Source organism: Garra rufa, chromosome 15 (genome assembly GCF_049309525.1).
Source record: "Garra rufa chromosome 15, GarRuf1.0, whole genome shotgun sequence".
Taxonomy (NCBI): domain Eukaryota; kingdom Metazoa; phylum Chordata; class Actinopteri; order Cypriniformes; family Cyprinidae; genus Garra; species Garra rufa.
In genome coordinates, this window is record NC_133375.1 from 19,876,436 (window position 1) to 19,894,782 (window position 18,347).

At 33.4% G+C, this 18,347-nt stretch overlaps 2 protein-coding genes across 2 annotated transcripts; one reads left to right on the plus strand and one right to left on the minus strand.

The window, feature by feature from the left end:
* The first annotated feature begins 1,446 nt into the window (after positions 1–1,446).
* p2rx7 (purinergic receptor P2X, ligand-gated ion channel, 7) lies at positions 1,447–10,345 on the plus strand. Its single transcript, XM_073818981.1, has 13 exons — positions 1,447–1,618; positions 1,801–1,948; positions 2,102–2,173; positions 2,324–2,396; positions 4,250–4,343; positions 4,857–4,937; positions 5,863–6,004; positions 6,212–6,348; positions 6,418–6,508; positions 6,597–6,662; positions 6,970–7,074; positions 7,204–7,311; positions 9,036–10,345. Exons 1-13 carry the CDS (start codon positions 1,500–1,502, stop codon positions 9,588–9,590), a joined length of 1,791 nt encoding a protein of 596 aa, XP_073675082.1. The 5' UTR covers positions 1,447–1,499; the 3' UTR covers positions 9,591–10,345.
* A 74-nt stretch (positions 10,346–10,419) lies between these two features.
* On the minus strand, positions 10,420–16,886 carry p2rx4b (purinergic receptor P2X, ligand-gated ion channel, 4b). The gene is made up of 11 exons (XM_073819824.1): positions 16,747–16,886; positions 16,340–16,487; positions 16,131–16,202; positions 15,263–15,335; positions 15,083–15,179; positions 14,920–15,000; positions 14,691–14,832; positions 11,848–11,984; positions 11,680–11,773; positions 11,523–11,588; positions 10,420–10,577 (listed from the first exon to the last, which is right to left on the minus strand). Exons 1-11 carry the CDS (start codon positions 16,884–16,886, stop codon positions 10,440–10,442), a joined length of 1,188 nt encoding a protein of 395 aa, XP_073675925.1. The 3' UTR covers positions 10,420–10,439.
* Between the last annotated feature and the right edge of the window lie 1,461 nt (positions 16,887–18,347).

The window sequence follows — 18,347 nt, forward strand, 5'->3', positions numbered from 1 at the left end:
AAATGAGTCTGCTTAAGAGACATTAAAAAAATCTTATTGGTCATAACTTTTGAATAGTACTGTTGTTAAAATTATTATTATTATTAATTATTTTATTTTACGATTATTTAGGCAGGAATAATCTTGTATTTTTGAGGTCTTAATTGCCTTTGTCAAAAATGAACTGGAAATGTTTTTTTGTTTTGTTTTTGGGGCCACTGTGAATGGTAAAGTTAGGTGAAAATCTAATAAAAATATATTAAATATGTATTATACACTATCAGTTTTTGAGCACTAAGCTTTTTAATGTTTTTTAAGAAGTCTCTTCTGCTCATCAAGCCTGCATTTATTTAAATCCAAAGTACAGCAAAAACTGTAAAGTTTTTTTTTTATTATTTTCACTATTTAAAATAACTTTTTCTTTTTTTTTTTTTAATATATTTTAACTTTCATAATTTATTCCTGTGATTTCAAAGCTGATTTTTTTATCACCATTACTCCAGTCACATGATCCTCTGATTTGCTGGTAAAAAAAAAAAAAAAAAAGTATTATTATTATTATTATTAAGTATTATTATGTTGAAAACACCTGAGTAGAAATGTCTTTGTTATCATTCTAGATCAATTTAAAGCATCCTTGCTAAATAAAAGTATTCATTTCTATAATTTCTTTCCCCCAAAAAATGTACTTATGTACATAGTTTTGGAACAGTATAGTGCATAATGTTACAAAAGCTTTTTGTTTCAGATAAATGCTGATCTTAACATCTTTATATTCATCAAAAAATCTTGAAAAATTGTACCCAGCTGTTTTAATTATTGATAATAACAATAAAAACGGTTTCTTGAACAGCAAATCAGCATGTGACACTGCAGACTGTAGTATAATGCTGAAAATGTAGCTTTGATCACAGAAATAAATTACATTTTTAGGTTAATTCAAATAGAAAGCGGTTATTTTGAATAGTACAAATATTTCACAATATTACTGTTTTTGCTGTATTTTGGATCAAATAAATGCAGGCTTGGTGAGCAGAAAAGACGTCTTTAAAAAAATACGGTTCAAAAAATGTATAGGCCTACATATTACATAAATATAAAAATATACATTATAATTATTTTTTTATCTTACTTTTATTTAAGTTACAATTTTAAAACAATTTTAGGAAATTCCGCAGTAAAATATATTTATTTGAAATGTATTTACAGTAATCGAGATGAAACAATTATTGCACCCCATTCCGCCCCCTTTCCAGTGGTGCGCTTTCGCACCTCCATAAAAGCCTAATTTAAAGACTGACAAGGCATGACTCCAAGATGAAAGTTGGTATAAATATGTAATATGCCTAATAGTGAGTGAATACATTTGTCTCAATGAAAGTCTTTCTCCGTCCCAAGAAAGAATGTGGTAAATAACTGTCTTTCAAAAGACCATGTGACCTTTCTCTCCAGTGTGCGAGCTCAGCACAGCTGCACTCCGCAGTCATCGTTCCTTCGCTTGTGTTTACTGAATCACCGCCATGCCTTGCACTTTGCTAAACCTCTGTGAATATGATACTCAAAAAGTCGTCAAAATCAAGAGCGTCAGACTTGGGTCGCTGAAATGGACGTTAAACGGAGTCATCTTGATGTTCATTTGGTAAGTGTTTCTGTCCGCGGTTTCTTGCGTGTCGCCCCCGCATCATTTAACAAGAGCTTATTCATGTACAGTCACTCCCAGTGACTCATTTACACGTGCTGTTATATGTTTATATGTACTGACCAACGTAGATTCTTGAATTCTTCGAAGTCCCATGTCAATATTATGTCTTTACCTTCTAGTATCATGATGTTATGGAATAAAGAATATCAAGAATATGATCTTGTAGTGAGTTCTGTTACCACAAAGGTTAAGGGAGTGGCAAAGATAACTATACCAGACATTGGAGAAGTTGTGTGGGATGTGGTGGACTACAGCGGACCATATCAGGTAACAGTACCACCATTTATTATTGTTTTTCATGCTATTTTACATGCTAAGCAGATTTATGCTTGTATTCCAGTAACTCTTTAAAAACTAAGTAATGAGTTAAGGAAGTCAAGCAAATCAAGTAACAATGTTGTTCTTGTTTTGTTTTGACAGGGAAGAAATTCCTTTTTTGTGGCAACAAATGTCATTGTCACTAAAAACCAAAAACAAGGTAACTGCCCAGAGGTAAGTGCAGTTATTTTGATTTCAGTTTATTTGGTAATGCAATACAAAACGTATCTCATATTTAACAAACTTCTTTGCGTGTGTTGAAATTCATTCACCACAATCGTTTTAAGCTAAATATAATCCATCGTTTGTATTTTTACACATCAGGTTCCACCACATGGGAAACTGTGTCGAACAGATAAAGAATGTGAGAAGGGGTTTTCTGACCAACATAGCCATGGTAACGTTATATGAAGAAGCAATTTAAAGTTTGAGAGGAAGCATTTCAGTGTCAGACCAATCATATTTTGACATCAATTGAAATGTTGATTTGTTTGAATATTTAAATAATACAGTTGAGGTCAATGGTTTACATAGACCTTGCAGAATCTGCAAAATGTTAATTATTTTAGCAAAATAAGAGGGATCATACAAAATGCATGTTATTTTTTATTTAGTACTGACCTGAATAAGATATTCCAAAAATACTTTTACATATAGTCCACAAGAGAAAATAATAGTTGAATATAAAAAAGACCCTGTTCAAAAGTTTACATACACTTGATTCTTAATACTGTGTTGTTACCCGAATGATCCACAGCTGTTTTTTTTTTGTTTGTTTGTTTAGTGATAGTTATAAATCCCTTGTTTGTCCTGAACAATTAAACTACTTTTCATTTAGTAATGCCCTTTAGAAGCTACAGAAGATACTTATATTTTTCTCAGAAGACAAAATAAGTTAAATTTACCCTGATCTTCAAATTCAAAAAGTTTTCACCATCTGGCTCTTAATGCATCATTTTTTCTTCTAAAGCATCAGTGAGTGTTTAAATCTTCTGTAATAGCTGTCCTCTGTGTGAAAAGATGGATCTCAAAATCATAAGCCGCTTTTCCACTATCGGGCCGAACCGTTCTTAGAACGGTCGAGTACAGTTCCAGTTGTGTTTCCACCTGAGCCTGGTACGGCACGGAACGATTACAAACCGTTCTCGGCCCGGAATTCTCGGCACGGTTAGACAACCGTGCTGAACCGGGCTGATAAAATGCGTTTGCATGGCGTCGCCACTCTTTTGCTTGGCTACCAGTTTCTCTATGGCAAAGCGGGAGCGCAGTAAACAGATATGGTAAATATAAATACAAATGGCTGAGACACTTTGGTCTGTGGATGAAACATTTGCTCTAATATTGATATTTGGGAAGAAAGAAAAATTCAACAACAGCTGGAGGGTGCAAAGAGAAACGAAAAAGTTTTTTTTTTTTTTTTTTTTTTAATTATAGTGCAGTGTCTTTCTGAGAAGGGCATTAAGAAAAGTTTCAAAACAGTGTCGGAAAAAAAAAAAAAAAAAAACCTCAAACATACATATCGCGTCCAAAAGGACAATAACAGTAGAAGCGGGGCTTGCATTACCAAGGCAACGACTGACGCATTTGTATTTACATTCCAAATAGTTCCGTTATCTGCACCGCAGTGGAAAATCAAACCGTATCCGTGCCGACTGGCCCGAATCGGCACGGAACAGAACGGTTACGCATTGAGAACGGTTCGGCCCGATAGTGGAAAAGCGGCTATACATTCATTGTTGGAAAGGGTTCAAATACACAAAAATGCTAAAAAAAAAAAAAAAAAAAAAATTGTGGGACCTGAAAGATTTTTCTAAAGAACAGTGGGCAATTTAACTGTTTAGGACAAACAAGGGACTCATGAACAACTATCACTAAACCAAAAAAAAAAAAAAAAAAAAAAAAAAAAAAAAAAAAAAACAGCTGTGGATCATTCTGGTAACAACACAGTATTAGGAATCAAGTGTATTTAAACTTTTGAACAGGGCCATTTTTGTAAATTCAACTATTATTTTCACTTGTGGACTACATGTAAACATCTTTTATGTGAAATATCTTACTCAGGCCAGTATAAAAAAAAAACAAAACATACATTTTGTATGATTCCAATTATTTTGGTAAAATATTTAACATTTTGCAGATTCTGCAAGGTGTACGTAAACTTTTGACCTCAACTGTACCATCCAAGCTGTATTTTATTTAATTGAAAACCTAAACCATTACCTGAGATTTGTTCTTGTGTTTGCCTCTAAGGTATTCAAACAGGTGCCTGTGTGAAATTTGACGTCTCAAAGAAAACATGTGAAGTTACAACTTGGTGCCCCATTGAGAACAAGAAGAATCCCAGGTGCTGTAGTTTGCTAATTTATTTTAAAGCGATAACTCACCAGAAAATGAACATTCTCTCATCATTTACTCATCTTTGTGTCCATCTAAACCTGTACATAACACAAGATTGCAGATATTTTGAAACAACACTGTTCTCAAAGGGCTTTCATTGTATGTTTAAAATTTTTAAAATTTTACATTTTTAATTAGAAATAATAAAGTCATGCTGGTTTGAGTACAGAATATTCATTGTCTTTAAGAAGGAGCAGTTTCATAACCATATATTCTCATAGTAGCCTCTAGGATTGACTCTTTGACAACTTACTGTGACAGCAAAGCTATTTGGTAATAGAGAACAGCTCATCAACTATTGGCAAAATGAATAAAAAACAGTTGACACTGCAATTCAGAGCTACCAGTGCCATCAAAGTGACATTTGAGGAATCTGTCTGAGGAAGTTGCAGTTTTATAAAAACTGAGATTCTGTTTACGGAAGTTTTCTAATGTCAGGCTTTCATTTCTGTTTCCCCAGACCAGCTCTTTTGGCATCTGCAGAAAATTTCACTGTGATGATTAAGAATAACATCAGATTTCCAGCATTTAATTACATAAGGTAGTAGACAAGTTTTATAGTACAAATATTGGTGCACTAACATACACTACCAGTCAAAAGATTTTTAATGTTTTTTAAAGAAGTCTCTTCTGTTCACCAAGCCTGCATTTATTTGAAGCAAAGTACAGCAAAAACAGTACAATTTTGAAATATTTTTTACTATTTAAAATAATTGTTTTCTATTTGAAAATGTAATTGATTGTCAGATAAAGTCAGATTTCAGCATCATTACTCCAGTCTTCAGTGTCACATGATTCTTCAGAAATCATTCTAATATGCTGATTTGCTGTTCAAGAAACATTTATTAGTAGTAGTACTATTTTTATTATAAATATTTAAAACTGTTAAGTAAATTTTATTTTTTTGGATTCTTCAGGATCAGCATATATCTGATACGAGGTTGGAGTCAGAATAAAATATATTCAAATAGAAAACAGTTATTTTAAATATTCTAGAATAATTCAACTCAGCTGTTTTCAACAATAATAATAATAATAATAATAATAATAATAATAATAATAATAATAATAATAATACATGTTTTTGAGCAGCAAATCACAATATTAGAATGATTTCTAAAGGATCATCTGACTGGAAAAATTCAGCTTTGAAATCACAGGAATAAATTACATATTAAAATACATTCAAATAAAATTAGATTCAAAAAGATATATTTCACAAGTTAAGCTTTTTGCTGTAATTTGGATTAAATAAATGCAGGCTTGGTGAGCAGAAGAGACTTCTTTAAAAAACATTAAAAAGCTTACCGTTCAAAAACTTTTGACTGATAGTGTACTTAATGCATGTGTGAACTGTTTGGAGTAACATTAACATTTAAAATAAATGTTAGCCAGAAGAAAGCTCCAGGTAATATTTAGTATTTAAAAACTGCTAATATAGTCATCTATTTATGTTTTTGTCTTAGAAGAAACATCCTGCCTGAAAAAAAAGACACTGACCTCAAAGGCTGTATTTATAACCGCCACAAAAATCCATACTGCCCTATTTTCCGTTTGGGAGACATTGTGAGTGAGGCCAAGGAGAAGTTTTCAGAGATGGCAGTGGAGGTAAAACAGTTTTTTCTGTCTTTTTCAGTTTTTTCAGTCTTTACTGTCATTTTTGATCAGTTAAATGCATTTTTGCTAAATAAGAGTATACATTTTTTTAATAAAAATCTTACTGACCACAAACCTTTGAATGGTAGTGTATTATTGTTTAGCTACAACAAAGTTAACAACGAATTCTTGTCCATATTCTACCTTGCTGGTTCACAGGGTGGTGTGATTGGGATCCAAATCAACTGGGACTGTGACCTGAATTACATCTTTCACAGCTGTGTGCCCAAATATTCATTCCGTCGCTTGGACGAAAAAGAAAGCAACCGAACCTTGTACCCTGGGCTCAATTTCAGGTGTGAACAACTTCAATCATATTGAATGAAAATATGTCAATTGTGTAATACTGAAATTATTTTTTGCAGGTTTGCAAGATACTCTACAGTGAATGGTGTAGAGCAGAGAACGCTCTTTAAAATGTATGGGATTAGGTTTGATGTGATGGTGTTTGGAAAGGTGAGACCATATTATACTATACTGTCATTACTTTGCATGTTAGCTTTAGCATAAAAGACACATAGAACGTTCTATGTATTCTTCACAGGCTGGAAAGTTCAGCATCATTCAGCTAATCATCTACATAGGATCCACACTCTCGTATTACGCTCTTGTAAGTAACCCTTAAAGGGATAGTTCACCCAAAAATGAAATTCTGTGATTGATTACTCACCCTCATGTTGTTCCAAACACAACCTTTGTTCATCTTCGAAAAACAAATTAAGACATTTTTGATGAAATCCGAATGCTTTCTGGAAATTGAACGTGTCAGTTGTGTTGCTGTCTATTGAGGGTCAGAAAGCTCTTGGATTTCATCAAAAATATCTTAAATCTGACAGAATTTTCATTTTATGGATGCACTCTTTAAGTCTTTCAAGTGTTTGAAGTAATGAAATGTTTACCATTGAGTCTGTCTTTAGACAACAATATTCCTGGACTGGCTTATTGGGACAGGCTGTTACTCCAAAGAGGCAAAACAAAACTACACTGAGAGGAAGTTTGAGGCCGTACAGGACAGAGAAGAGGTGAACACACCTTAGAAACACTGATATAGCACTGGATAGCACTTCAGTTAACGCTGAGGCTAAATACAGCTTAAACTAAGATTCTGTATTCATGAATCTGGTCTGTAGTAATGTGTTTGTTTGTTACAGTGCTTCCTTTGTGTGTCATTTGTGGATGAGGACAAGTTACGGGTGGTGAAAAGATCCAGAAAGAAAAAGCTACAGGAGACAAAACCCCTGTCCTTACATCAGCGCAAAGTAAGCTACTCGTATTATATTGTCATACTTGCCAGCAAATTAAAAGAATAGTTGACCCAAAAATGAACATTTTGTCATTAATTACCTAAGATATTTAAAATAAAGATATTTTTGATGAAATCTGAGAGCTTTCTGACCCAGAAAGGTAGTCAGGACATTGTTAAAATAGTCCATGTGACATCAGTGGTTCAACCGTAATTTTATGAAGCTATGAGAATACTTTTTGTGTGCAAAGAAAACAAAAATATCTACTTTATTCAACAATTTTTTTTCTTCCGTGTCAGTCTTAAACACGTGTTCATTAGAGTATCACAACGTGTGCATGTGGTTCTGCTGAAAAATATCTTAATTTGTGTTCTGAAGATGAATTGAAGGTCTTATGGGTTTGGAACGGCATGAGGGTGAATAATTAATAACAGAATTTTCATTTTTGGGTGAACTATCCCTTTAAAACTTTTTTTTTTAATCTTTCAAAAGAGTGTTTATGCATTTTATAAAACTGAATTAAAGGATTACTTCACCCAAAAAGAAAGTTCTGTCATCATTTACTCATCTTCATGTCATTCTAAGCCTGTAAAGCTTGCTTTCTTCTGCAGAACACACTGAATTCAATACAATGGCAGTACATCCTGACTCACTTTAACACTGACAAAACACCCAAAAGTGTCAGTGTAGGAAATGTATTAATGTACTGTGAGATATAATTATATTTTTTAATAATAGTTTGAATTAGGTTTTTAATTAATTTGTTGTTTATTGTTTTTATGTATATATGTGACCCTGGACCACAAAACCAGTCATAAGGTTAAATTTTACAAAACTGAGATGTATACATCATATGAAAGCTCAATAAATAAGTTTTCTATTGATGTATGGTTTGTTAGGATTGGACAATATTTGGCCGAGATACAACTATTTGAATATCTGAAATCTGAGGGTGCAAAAAATCACAATACTGAGAAAATCACCTTTAAAGTTGTCCAAATTAAGTTCTTAACAATGCATATTACTAATCAAAAATTACATTTTGATATATTTACAGTAGGAATTTTACAAAAAAATCTTAATGGAACATGATCTTTACTGAATTTCCTAATGATTCTTGGCATAAAAGAAAAATCAATAATTTTGACCCATACAATGTATTTTTGGCTATTGCTACAAATATACCCCAGCGACTTAAGACTGGTTTTGTGGTCCAGGGTCACATATATATTAAAATTTTTATTTTAGTTTAGTACATCAAGTAATGAAAAAAAGAAATGTTGCCTTATCAAATTGCTGAAATCAAGTAGGTTTACGTTTTTTGATGTTTTATATCAGTTAATGTTTTATGGGTAACACTTTACAATAAGGTTAATTAGTTAATGTACTAAAAATGAACAATACTTCCACAATATTTAGTAATCTTAGTTAATATTTTTACATTTACTAATGCAAAATTAAAATCTTAAGTTGTGTTTGTTAACAATTAATGCACTGTGAACTAACATGAACAGCTGTATTTTTATTAACTTGCAGTTAACTTTTATTAACATTAACAAAGTTAGTTTTATTAAATAATTTAATAAATGTATTAATTTTTGTTCATGTTAGTACATTAACTAATGTTAACAAATGACACCTTATTGTAAAGTGTTACTTTTTTATATGTAGTTTCAAATCATGAAAATGTTTTTTATAGTTTTAGTGAACAATAATAACCCTGGTCTGTTCTCTTTCAGAATGATTTGGCAAGCATGAAGTCTCTGATGAGCGCTCTGCAGTGTGGTCAAAGCAGAAGTGAGACTGTACAGAACGGTCAGAGTGACAGGCCGAAGGTAGGCGAAAACCTTCCCAGAAGCCACAGCAGCAGACAAGGCACAGACACACCATTACTGGAGATGCCACAGTCTGGGAGTCCGGCCTGGTGTCAGTGTGGCTGCTGCCGGCCTTCCGACTCCTTGCAGGAGCAGCTGTGCTGTCGTTTGGGGAAAGGCCGCTGCATAACCTCCTCCCCACTCTTTTCAACACTGATTGTTAGTCGTTCCGTCCTAGAGACTGCTTTGTTTTATATGGATCCCCTAGCAGAGCTGCGCGAGGAGGCTCAGCTGCGCCATGGGGCCTATGTTCAATTCATTAGATGGCGCTTTGGTGACAGCACACCCCGAGATGCTGTTCCAGTAATACCAAGTTGCTGTATATGGAGGATAAGAACAGAATACCCCAGCCCTGATGGGAAATACAGCGGCCTTAGACTCTATCACGCCATACCATCTCAGAGAGACTTCAATAGATAAGACTTTCATTTTATTAGACATTCAATCACAATGACAATGCCTTATGAGTATGCATAAAAGCGAATGATACTAACTACAAATTACAAATACAGCACAAGTAATTTTTCCAATTTTAACCTGCGAAGCAACCAAATGATGTATCATATTAACCACAAAAAATGCTGTCAACATGCCGTCAATGCATTTTTACTAACACAGATGCCTTTGAACTGAACCCCCCCCCCCCAGAGTTTACTAATGGTTTACGACACTCAAACTGTAATGAATAAAAAAAGTTTATTGTATATTATTCAAATATGATTAGGTTTAGTATACACTACTGTTTAAAAGTGTGGTCAGTTTTTTTTTTTTCAGCAAGGATGCATTCAATTGATTGAAATATTTCATATTAATATAAAATATTAAGCAGCACAATTGTGTTCAACATTGATTATGTTTCTTAAGTAGCAAATCAGCATATTAGAATGATTTCTGAAGGATCATGTGACACTGAAGACTTGAGAAAATTCTGGAATAAATTGCATTTAAAAAATATTCAAGTATAAAATAGTTATTTTAAATTGTAATATTTTACAGTATTACTGTTTTACTGTATTTTTAATCAAATAAATGCAGCCATGGTGACCAAGAGACTTCTTTCAAAAAATTTAAACAATCTTACCAACCCTAAACATTTGAATAGTAGTGTATATTGACATGACATTACAAGAACATATTCAGTTTTACTGGTTTCAAGTGCGGTGAAAGAGTCCAGTTTACTTCATCATGGAGTCCCATATGAGGACGCCTCCATGGAGCTCTATAACAGTATAAAATATGATAGAATTTTGCAATACAAATATAAATCAATTATAGAATACATTGATTACTTTTACTCACCAGTGGCACAGTGTCATCTTTTTGGTTAATGTGAATAAATTTATGTTTGGCATAGTAGTCACGGTCCTTCATAAAAGTAAGCATGAACCAGTCACAAACAGGATTGACCTGGGAGAGGTTCAAGGAACAACATGAAAATTCTTGAACCAAAGACATTTCACTAAAGTACAGTTGAAGTTTACAAACACCTTGCAGGATCAGCAAAATGTTAATTATTTTATCAAAATAATTTTTTCAAAATGCATGTTTTTTTTTTCTAGTTTTGATCTGAATAAGATATTTCACATAAAAGAAATGAAAGTTAAAAAAACGATGCAATAAAAGCTGGGAAGGGGTGAAAACTTTTTTAATTTGAAGATCAGTGTAAAACTTATTTTGTCTTCTAGGGAACATGTAAGTATCATTTGTAGCTTATGAAGGGCAGTACGAAATTAAAAAAATAAGAAAAATTTACATCCTCATTCCGTTCAAAAGTTTACACCCCTGGCTCAATGCATCATGTTTCCTTCTGGAGCATCAGTGAGCATTTGAACCTTGTATAATAGTTGCATATGAGTCCCTCAGTTGTCCTCAGTGTGAAAAGATGGATCTCAAAATCAGTCATTGTTGGAAAGGGTTCAAATACGCAAAATACTGAAAATAAAAAAGAATCTGTGGGACCTGAAGGACTTTACTGAAGAACAGCAGTTTAACTGTTCAGGACAAACAGGGGACTCATGAACAACTATCACTAAACAAAAAAACAGCTGTGGTAACAATGCAGTATTAAGAATCAAGTGTATGTAAACTTTTGAACAGGGTAATTTTTATAAATTCAACTATTATTTTCTTTTGTGGACTATATGTAAACATCTTATGTGAAATATCTCATTCAGGTCAGTACTATATGAAAAATAAACATTTTGTATGATCCCTGTTATTTTGGTATAATAATTAAAATTTTGCAGATTCTGCAAGGTGTATGTAAACTTTTGACCTCAACTGTAGGTGATTTTTTGGGAAAACAAACAAACAAACAAACAAACAAACAAAAAACACCAAACCAGATCTTACCAAACTAAGAAAGGCAAGAGTGGCACCAAGATTCACAATAGTGGGCACAATATTAAATTTACCAGCCTGCAAAGACAATTACAGATTAAATCAATAGAATTTGGCTAAATAAATGCTGATTATTATTTTGTATTCTTACAGAGACTAGTAGACAAACCTTCCCAAACACAATGACATCAAAGCGGATTCCAAAGGCCTTTATCAATGTCCGAGTTTCACTGTTTTCATTGTCTTTAAAATATTTAGCAAATCTGCAGGAAAGAGCAAAATTGTTACCCTCTAGCTTTACAATCCAAAAAATCTAAATCAGTTTAACTGTATTTACCGGAAATTGTAACCAGGGGCAACATTATTTTCAGGATTTTTGTTGTCCAGTCTGCTGAAAGAGTATTTGGGAAAGCAGAAGTGTTCTGGGAAGTCCAAGTCGCAACTCCAGTCAATAAAAATCCCTATAATACCTCCCTTTAACATTAAAGCACATTGTCAGTTACAGTAATTGATGTCGACTTTATGAAACTAAGAATTTGCATATTCATATCTAAGATTAAGCATTATTAACTGTATTATGAATATGTCTTATGCATTATTATATTTATATCATTAATCTTTTTGAGAATATGTATCTAATGCCCTAACAGTTTTTCCCTGACTGACCTTTTGGGACATGACATGAGACTGTATGCAGTTGCTATGTAGCTGTTATTTTCCTACATTTTATCATATCTATCATCAACTCCAACAGACAGACCCGATGTTCTTAGAACAAGATGTACTTCTTAGTAAATGTGCCTTTTTAAAGTTTGGGTTGGTGGGCAAACATGCAAATTAATAACGCCTTTGGTCACAGTAATGTGTTCTTAATCAAAATTAAGACATATAAGCAACCTATTGACTTCCTGTACTGTCTGGTTTTAGGGTATAAGAAGTGCTAACCCTGTACCCCTTGCAGAACAGAGACTTCACACCTCTTACTTCTCCTTTCTCTCCGCTCTCTCTCTTTTACTCTGATACTGGGTGCACTTAGTCTAATATTTCTATTAGACTTACTTCTCTCAAATTTGACTAGCTTTGAATTTGACTTAGATCTTTAATTCGACTTTGATTTTAATTCTAATTGGATTAATTAGACTATATTTAATTAGACTTTATTTGATCAGATTGACAAATGATTTAATTATTTATACTTGGAATTGGGAATTAATGTTTATTTCTTTTAATCAAAATTACATTATTGTAATTAACAGTCATTAGTAATGTACAGTGCCTTGCTAAATTATCCATAACCCTTCATTTTTTTCACATTTTGTTATGTTGCTGCCTTTTGTTAAACTACTTTAAATTACTTTTTTCCCACATCAATCTACACTCCCTACTCCATAATGGCAAAGCAAAAAATATTTTGAATATTTGTTTAAATTTATTAAAAATAAAAAACTGAAAAGATCCCGTTGCACAAGTATTCATACCCTATATTCATACCCATATGCATATCAGAGCAAAAACCAAGTCCTGAGGTCAAGATAACTGCCTGTAGAGCTCAGTGACAGACTTGTGTTAAGGCAATGATCTAGGCAGTTATCTTGACCTCAGGACTTGGTTTTTGCTCTGATATGCATTTTCAGCTGTTAGACCTTTTCTGAGAGGTGTGTGCCTTTCTAAATCATACTCATTCAAATGAAGTTGCCACAGTTTAACTCCACTCGAAGTGTAGTAACATCTTAAAGCAATATGAATGCTCCTGAGCTAAATTTCGAGTGTCCCAGAAAAGGGTATGAATACATAGTTTAACATAAGGCAGCAACATAACAATATGTGAAAAAAATAAACGGGTATGAATAATTTCGCAAGGCACTGTAATTCTTGTTCTTGCTGCTATTCTTTTAATTGTGGCATTTATTTTCATATTCAAAGATATATAACTTTTGAAAACTTTGAATAAATTTATAACCTTTTTAACCCCCACCCGTCTGACTTGCAATCAATCATTTTTTTGCATCAGTAATTAACTTTTTTTTTGGTTGGTTTTTAACAAATATAGAAGTAAAATACTAATCCAAATACACTACACTTAAAGTTCAAGGTCAGTAAGATTTTTAAAAGACGCTTACTTATGCTTACAATGGCTGAATTAATTTGATCAAAAATACAGTGAAACAGTAATATTGTGAAATACTTTTACAACTTAAAAGTTCACGTCTATAATAAAAATGTCCTTCATTCGAAAAGAAATTAAGGCTTTTTATAGATTTATTTTTGGCGTTTTTGCCTTTATTTTGATAGGACAGATCAGAATGGACAGGAAGCGGAGTGGGAGAGAGATAGGGGGCGGGGGCGGGAAAGGTCCTCGAGTCGGGATTCGAACACGGGATCAATGGATTGAAGGTCTAAATTGCAGTTTCAATACAGCTTCAAAATGTTTTACACAATCCTAGCCGAGGAATAAGGGTCTTATCTAGCAAAACACATGTGGTTAGTTCTGCATCTTTGTACTTCTTTAATAAAAAATAAAAAAAAATAAAAAAAATTATGGTAGGGTGAAAAACTCCATCTTATTTTCTCCTCCAACTTCAAAATAGTCAGACATTGTTGTTTTACATTTTTTTGAAAAGGGTGTTTGACTTTCTGTGCATGTTCGCTTTGTAAACACCTTTCCGACATGGTTGTGTAATGCTTGAAGTCACGAATGTGCAAGACGAGCATTTGTGGTTAAAAAGTATTTAATTCTTTTTATATATATATATAAAAAATAACTGATTGTTTCGCTTGATAAGACCGTTATTCAATCCACTGATCCCATTGAAGTCCACTATATGGAAATGGAAATAAATTCCTTAGAAACCTTAATTTCTTTGCGACTGAAAAGATGACTTTGTGTCATCTTAGATGACGGGGGTTAGTAATTAATAAGGAAACATTAATTCTAGAAGTAAACTTCTTTAATATATTTTAAAATTTAATTAATTGTTGTGATGCAAATCTTCAGCAGCCATTACTCCAGTCTTCAGTGTCACATGATCCTTCAGTAATCATTGTAATATAATGGTTTGATGCTCAAGAAACATTCCTATTATCAATGTTGTATTATCATTGAAATGTTTTTAATTACATTATAAATGTCTTTACTGTCACTTGTGATCAAGATTATAAAGCATTATTGAAGTTACAGACTTTAAGAGCCATGTCGCTGAAGTCCTCCCCTGCCTCAGTTACTATATCCCCCAGACGAAAAACAGGACAGTGTGGGTCAGTTATATGATCAAACGTGCAGCTTTTTAAGTATGTGGAGTTGATGTGATGCAGAATGTTTCGCCTAGTAAAAGCACAAACAAAAGATTAACATAGCTCACTAACTTTTTTAAATGATAGAGATCATGGTTTTTTTTCTGCATGAACTTACTTTTTAAATCTGAATTTTGGATATTGTATGTTGTTTTTGATTAGCACTGTGAAGTCCTCTGCTGCACCTAGAATAGCAGGTCTGTACAATCACAGACTATATTAATATTTAGTTTCAATTGTGCACAGGGCATCAAACTTGTAAACTTACTAAAGACACTCACTGTGGAATGATTGTGTCGTTTTCAAGCGGACACCATGCCTGTACCTCACAGGTTTTAATTGCATCAGAGTACTGCACACATTGGCCAGTTTGAACACCTGCCAGGAAGAACACAGAATTCACTCAGCTTACATCTGAAACACTGTGAATTGTTACACAGCACTATTAAGAGAACATGTACCATTGCCGTGGACTTCATTGAGTCCCTCTTTGCAATCGCTGTCTGATTCACACTTAGTGAGTTCATCTGGAATCTGTAAAAATACATCGTTTACAGTTGAAGTCAAAAGTTTACATACACCTTGCAGAATCTGCAAAATGTTAATTAATTTATCAAAATAAGAGGGATCATACGAAATGCATGTTATTTTTAATTTAGTACTGACCTGAATAAGAGATTTCACATAAAAGATGTTTAAATCATAGTTGAATAAAGTAGTCAAAAGTCAAAAGTACACAATAAAATTGATTCTTAATACTTTTTACCTGAATGACCCACTGCTGTGTGTTTAACAATGACTGTATCATTTTAAGATCCATCTTTTCACACTGAGGACAACTGAGGGACTCATATGCAACTATAACAGATGGTTCAAACGATGCATTAAGAGTGGGGGTGGGGTAAAAACTTTTTGAATTTGAATATCAGGGTAAATTTAACTTATTTTTTCTTCTCGGTGACATGTAAGTATTTTCTGTAGCTTTAGAAGGGCAGTACTAAATTAAAAGAAAATGATATTTAGGCTAAATAAGAATAATGTGCACATCTTCATTCTGTTCAAAAGGTTTCACCCCGCCCCCCCTCGGCTCTTAACGCATCGTGTTTGAACATTGAATCATTGCATATGAGTCCCTCACTTGTCGTCAGTGTGAAAAGATGGATCTCATAATAATACAGTGGTTGGAAAGGGTTCAAATACACAAAAATGCTGAAAAATTAAAGAATTTGTGGGACCTGAAGGTGTATGTAAACTTTTGACTTCATCTGTATAATGCAACATGCAATGGTCACTTCTTATGTGAACAAGACATAAAGTGTTTTATCATACCTCAGGACACTTGCTCTGTGTCTGGTTTGGAGTCAGAATCATATTTGTTAACACAAAGAAAGAGCTTTCTCCCTACCAAAACAAAATAGATAAAAATAAGGCTGACAGAATCTGGAATTAGTTTATACAAAAGCATATATCAGTTAAACAGACAAAATAACTCTTGGAGAAAGTATTACAGTGGTTTTCTGTAAAAGAAATGTAGATACCTGGGGTGGGATGACATATTCAGATACATCCCAAACATGAACTCCCCCAATGGATGAATTGGTCAAAATGTTTCCTTTCACCTTTGTGCTGACTGAGCTGATTACAGAGTCTGTGTCCTGGTAAGCACGCATAAACCAGCAGACATATCTGTAAAGTACAATGCAGATGTGAGGTTACCCTAAACTATTAATACGGCATTAAATTTCACTGAGAACACAATTTAAACACGGGTGTAAAAATATATATACAATTATTATAACAAAGTAACCCCATTTATCTATTTTAATTTCCATGGCACTAAAATAGATTTAGCCTAGACCAGAAATGAAAAACTTTCTAAATACACTCATATTCAAACCATCTTAAAATGAAATGAATTATATATATATATATAAAATATACTCACACGGCAACATAGGCGATGATCAACAACTGGATTAGTCTGAAGAGGACTCCCACTCTTTTGTTATTAATAACCAGCTGTACAGGTGATGTATAACCAAAAAGACATTGGAGGCAATTACTGCAGCAGTCCTTACAGCCCATTGCTGAAAAACGTCCACTGTGAAACTACAGTACTTTGTGGTAAGGTCAGAACACTGTGTGCCTGCCTGTTAGTTCATCTAATATACTTTTCAATATAATTTACACATGCTTTGAATGTAATCTCTTATCATGCAGAAATAATTAGTGTTAAGAAATTCACTGGCATCCTCCCATAGGTATTTGGTTAAACACCTGTTAGGTGCCCAGTAGCACTTGTACTCTGCACATTTGCATGCTAGTAACCATAACCGTGTAAAACCAATGTAAATCGAGTGGTTGAACACCATCAGCCATGACTAACAACCCAACTGCTATAGTATGTCTTCATCAAATGGGCATATTGGCAACACTGAGAGTAAACAATGGCACGTAACCAAACCGGTCTGAAAATGTTCAACTATTGTCATGTTTTGGCCTGTACTAGTCGGTAAAACCAGGAAAAACATTTGGAGTACTATAGACTGCCGAAAGTTGTACCAAAATCAAAGAGAAGAGTGCATAAAAAGTCTGGAGGATCAAAAGGCATTTGTGGTTGGCCTAACTAAACCAGGATTTCCAGAGTAAGAAAAAAACTAATTACATTGGTGTTTCTTTTTATTTTCAGTCAGGTAGGTGAAGTATTAGGCTAATTATCTTAAAGGGGTAGTTCACTTTCAGAACAAAAATTTACAGATAATGTACTCACCCCCTTGTCATCCAAGATGTTCATGTCGTTAGGAAATTATGTTTGAGGAAAACATTTCAGGATTTCTCTCCATATAATGGACTTCTATGGTGCCCCCGAGTTTGAACTTCCAAAATGCAGCTTCAAAGGGCTCTAAATTATAACAGCCGAGGAAAGAAGAGTCTTATCTAGCAAAACGATCGGTTATTTTCTAAAAAATAAATATATATTTTTTTTTTTACAATTTATATACTTTTAACCTCAAATGCTTGTCTTGTCCAGCTCTGTGTGTAGAGATTTGAAAGTATATAAACTGTAAATGTTCTTACAAAATAACCGATTGTTTCGCTAGATAAGACCCTTCTTCCTCAGCTGGGGGGTATTCCATAAAACAAGTTTACCAAATAAGTCAGGCTTATTTCAGTTAGTCTGACATATTGTCACTTGATTTGGCTCAAAATAAATCAGACTAACTGAAATAAGCCTGATTTATTTGGTAAACTTGGTTTATGGAACACCCCCCTGGGATCATTTCAAGCCCTTTGATGCTGCATTTAAACTGCATTTTGGAAGTTCAAACTCGGGGGCACCATAGAAGTCCATTATATAGAGAGAAATCCTGAAATGTTTTCCTCATAAACAATTTCTTTAAGACTGAAGAAAGAAAGACATGAACATCTTGGATGACAAGGGGGTGAGTACATTATCTGTAAGTTTTTGTTCTGGAAGTGAACTACTCCTTTAATACTGTTCATACGCATCTTAACCACCTATTAACTTCGTTTGTCAAAATATTG